At 66.4% G+C, this 3,330-nt stretch overlaps 1 protein-coding gene across 1 annotated transcript in view; it reads left to right on the top strand.

The window, feature by feature from the left end:
• The first annotated feature begins 664 nt into the window (after positions 1-664).
• ZNF787 (zinc finger protein 787) overlaps positions 665-3,330 on the top strand; it is a 4,202-nt gene continuing 1,536 nt past the window's right edge. Inside the window, exons 1-2 of the mRNA XM_007957314.1 lie at positions 665-746; positions 2,760-3,325. Coding sequence (XP_007955505.1) covers positions 668-746; positions 2,760-3,325 — 645 coding nt within the window. The 5' untranslated portion in view covers positions 665-667. The remainder of the gene's footprint in view (positions 747-2,759; positions 3,326-3,330) is intronic.

The following is a 3,330-nucleotide window of genomic DNA, read 5'->3' as shown; positions in this document are numbered from 1 at the left end:
CCTTTGGAGTCGCCCAGCTGCCCGCGGACTTCAGCCTCTCAGGCTCTTCACTGGCCGGCTGCGCTCTGATGTCATGGGACACCTGCCTGCAGTTGGACGTCACACTCCGTGTCACGGTCGTCGCTTGGCGCCTGGCACCCCACCGGTTGCCACCAAGTGGGACCCCGCTGCCGCGGAGCACAGCTGCTCTGCTGTCATCTTGACGGCCTAGGTCCCCGGCCTCCCTTAGGGGGCGCCGCTGAGTCCGTGGGGACTGCCCGTCTTCAGTAGCGGGTGCACTCTGTGCCCCTGGAGACCCGCCCTACGATGCTGTAACCGATGCCACGTGGTCAGTGCCGGGGCTCGGGGCACACGGCGTGGACACCGGAGGTGGGCCTGGGGCAGCTGAGGCACAGCGTTGCCCTTGGTGCCACGGGCCCTCGTGGAGTCGAGCACAGTGAGGCACGCAGCGGCCTGTGGTGGGGCCAGGCGCCCGGTGCAGCCCTGGGCCACCTCGGTGAACCACCGCTGCTTCCTGGGGAGGGAGGGCGCCTCGACTCATCTGCCCTCAGGGCCTCGTGGCGCGGCTTGTCGGCTGGTGGCCCAGGCCCGTGTGGCCTGGCTCTCGGGGCCCTGTTGGACGCCTGTCAACTCCGTGTCCCCTCTCTGTTCCAGAAGGGACCCCGACATGGAGCTGCGGGAGGAGGCCTGGTCTCCGGGGCCGCTGGACTCTGAAGACCAGCAGATGGCCAGCCACGAGAACCCAGGTGAGTGTGACCCGCCCTCCTCCGGGCACGTGGCCCGGGAGTCACTTGTTGGGGGACCCCGCAGCCCCACTGACACCTTCACCGACACCCAGCCCTCTGTCCCGTCATCTCAGGCTGTGTTCCCGGGAGTCACTTGTTGGGGGCCCCACGCTGGCACGGGGCCTGCGGACTCACGGGAAGGGGCCCCGGCCGCAGCCACACGGTCTGTCTCCTCGCAGCTCTGCCGCTGTCGTCGTGTGGGAGCAGCCCCAGACCCCGTGGGGACCGCTGTGCGACTCTGCTTCCGGGCTGTAGCTGGCAGGCCCTCCGCGTGCAGCACCCTGATGCAGAGGGAGATGGTGGGTGCCCCGGGGGCCGCACCCGCCCTGCCCTTCCCACTGTCGCCCGTCATGGCAGCGTGCACTGGGATCGGCAGGGAGGTTCACAGAGCAGTCCTCACTGTCGGCAGCCCACCAGCCTCCGGCTTCCGTAGTTAGAAAACGCCGGCGGCCACAGCCTCCGCGCAGAGCCTCCGGCTTCCGGGTCGTCCCCAGGCGGCAGCCCCTCCAACCGGGCTGCGCTCTGCCTGGTTCCCGCCCACAGGCTGGGCCCTGGGAGCGCCCCGGCCCCTCCACACAGCCCCTCCTGTTTGTGGCCTGGACACTGTAAATACGCCAAGAACGGGTTTCTAATTTTGTGCTGGGACTGAGCTCTTCGCAGTGGGCTCCCACGTGTCTTTATCGTCACCGCCCTTTCTGTCTTGACAACTGGGGACCCGGCGCAGGAGCACAGCGCCCAGACTGCGGCAGCCCCCGCAGCCAGGAGCTCTGTTTCCCTGTCGCGTCTGCTCGGTCTGTCTGTCTGTCTCCAAGTCATGCCTCCTTATCGTGGTCTGTGCCCTCCCTCTTCCGGTTCCCTGTTTGGATTTCCCTCCCGCCCCAGGTGATAAAACCAGACAAAAACAGACCCACTGCCATCAAGCGTATTCGGACTCCTGGCAACCACCGTGGGGTTCCCGAGGTGGTACCGCTGGCAGCGTCTTCCTTCCCTCCGCGGGGTGGCTGCAGCGTTTGAACCGCCAGCCTTCTGGTTGGCAGTCAGGTGCCTAGATACTCCCTCACCAGGGCTCCTGTCTGGATGAACTCTGCCCCATAGTGCCCCCAACACCCCGCTGCCGACAAGCGGACTCCAGCTCGGGGCTGTCACGTTCAGGGAAGCAGATGGCCCGGAAGACCCGTGCTGCGCCTGGTGGGGTCCCCACCGGCAGACTTGGGGTTGGTGTTGAGCGCAGGCTGTTTGCCCTCCCACGGGACGCGGCCCTAGACAAAACCTGCAGAAGACCACACGAGCTGCCGTCCGTCCGTCTGTCTAGCTGATTCGCTCACAGCCACCCCGTTGGGTTTCTAAAGCTGTGAACCTTCACAGCTGGATAGCTGGTGGGTTTGACCATTGATAGCCCGGTTAGCAGCCGGATGTCTTAACCAGTACACCGCCGGAGCTTCTGACCCCGAGAGTAAAAAAAAGCCAAACCGACTCATAACCCCCACTGGGTTTCCCAGGCGGTAAATCTTTACGGAAGTAGATTGTTCCGTTTGCCTTCCCTGGAGTAGCTGGTGGGTTTGAACCTCCAACCTTCTGGTTAGCAGTCAAGTGCCTTAGGTCTCAAACATGGGCTTCTGACAGTCAAGGGGAGGGCTGGGTCTAGGAGCCTCGCTTGGCCCGCCCCCAGGGTTTCCCATTGGGTGGACCCGGGGTGGGGCGTGGAGCACCCCTTTTCTAGAGGTCTCTGAGTACTGCAGGCCTGGGACGTCTCTGAGGAGCACTGCTCCAGTTTTGAGGACCGCTGGTGGCACAGTGTTTGAAGCACTGGGTTGCGAACCGACTGCTTGGCGGTTTGAACCCACGGGCCTTAGCGTCTGGGGTGTGCCGTCCTCTGCGGTGGGTGCTGTGACCGGTTTGGGGAAGGGCCGAGCAGCGGACGAGCGGGGACTCCTTCCGGGAGCCCTGACTCGCCTCTCCCCGCTTGCCTTGCAGTGGACATCCTCATCATGGACGACGACGACGACGTCCCCAGCTGGTCCCCCACCAAGCTGGCGCCGCCCCCGGCCGCACCCCCCGCCGGGCCCCCGCCCCGGTCGCGCCCGCCCGCGCCCTACATCTGCAATGAGTGTGGCAAGAGCTTTAGCCACTGGTCCAAGCTGACGCGGCACCAGCGCACGCACACGGGCGAGCGGCCCAACGCCTGCGCCGACTGCGGCAAGACCTTCTCGCAGAGCTCGCACCTGGTGCAGCACCGGCGCATCCACACGGGCGAGAAGCCCTACGCCTGCGCCGAGTGCGGCAAGCGCTTCAGCTGGAGCTCCAACCTCATGCAGCACCAGCGCATCCACACGGGCGAGAAGCCCTACGCCTGCGCCGACTGCGGCCGCAGCTTCACGCAGAGCAAGAGCCTGGCCAAGCACCGGCGCTCGCACAGCGGCCTCAAGCCCTTCGTGTGCCCGCGCTGCGGCCGCGGCTTCAGCCAGCCCAAGAGCCTGGCGCGCCACCTGCGCCTGCACCCCGAGCTCGCCGGGCCCGGCGTGGCGGCCAAGGTGCTGGCGGCCAG

The sequence above is a fragment of the Orycteropus afer genome, unplaced genomic scaffold, assembly GCF_000298275.1.
Source record: "Orycteropus afer afer isolate SDZICR_OR568_19922 unplaced genomic scaffold, OryAfe1.0 scaffold00726, whole genome shotgun sequence".
In the NCBI taxonomy this organism is placed as follows: domain Eukaryota; kingdom Metazoa; phylum Chordata; class Mammalia; order Tubulidentata; family Orycteropodidae; genus Orycteropus; species Orycteropus afer.
Note: the sequence above shows the minus strand (reverse complement) of the source record. Positions and strands in the feature narration are given on the sequence as shown.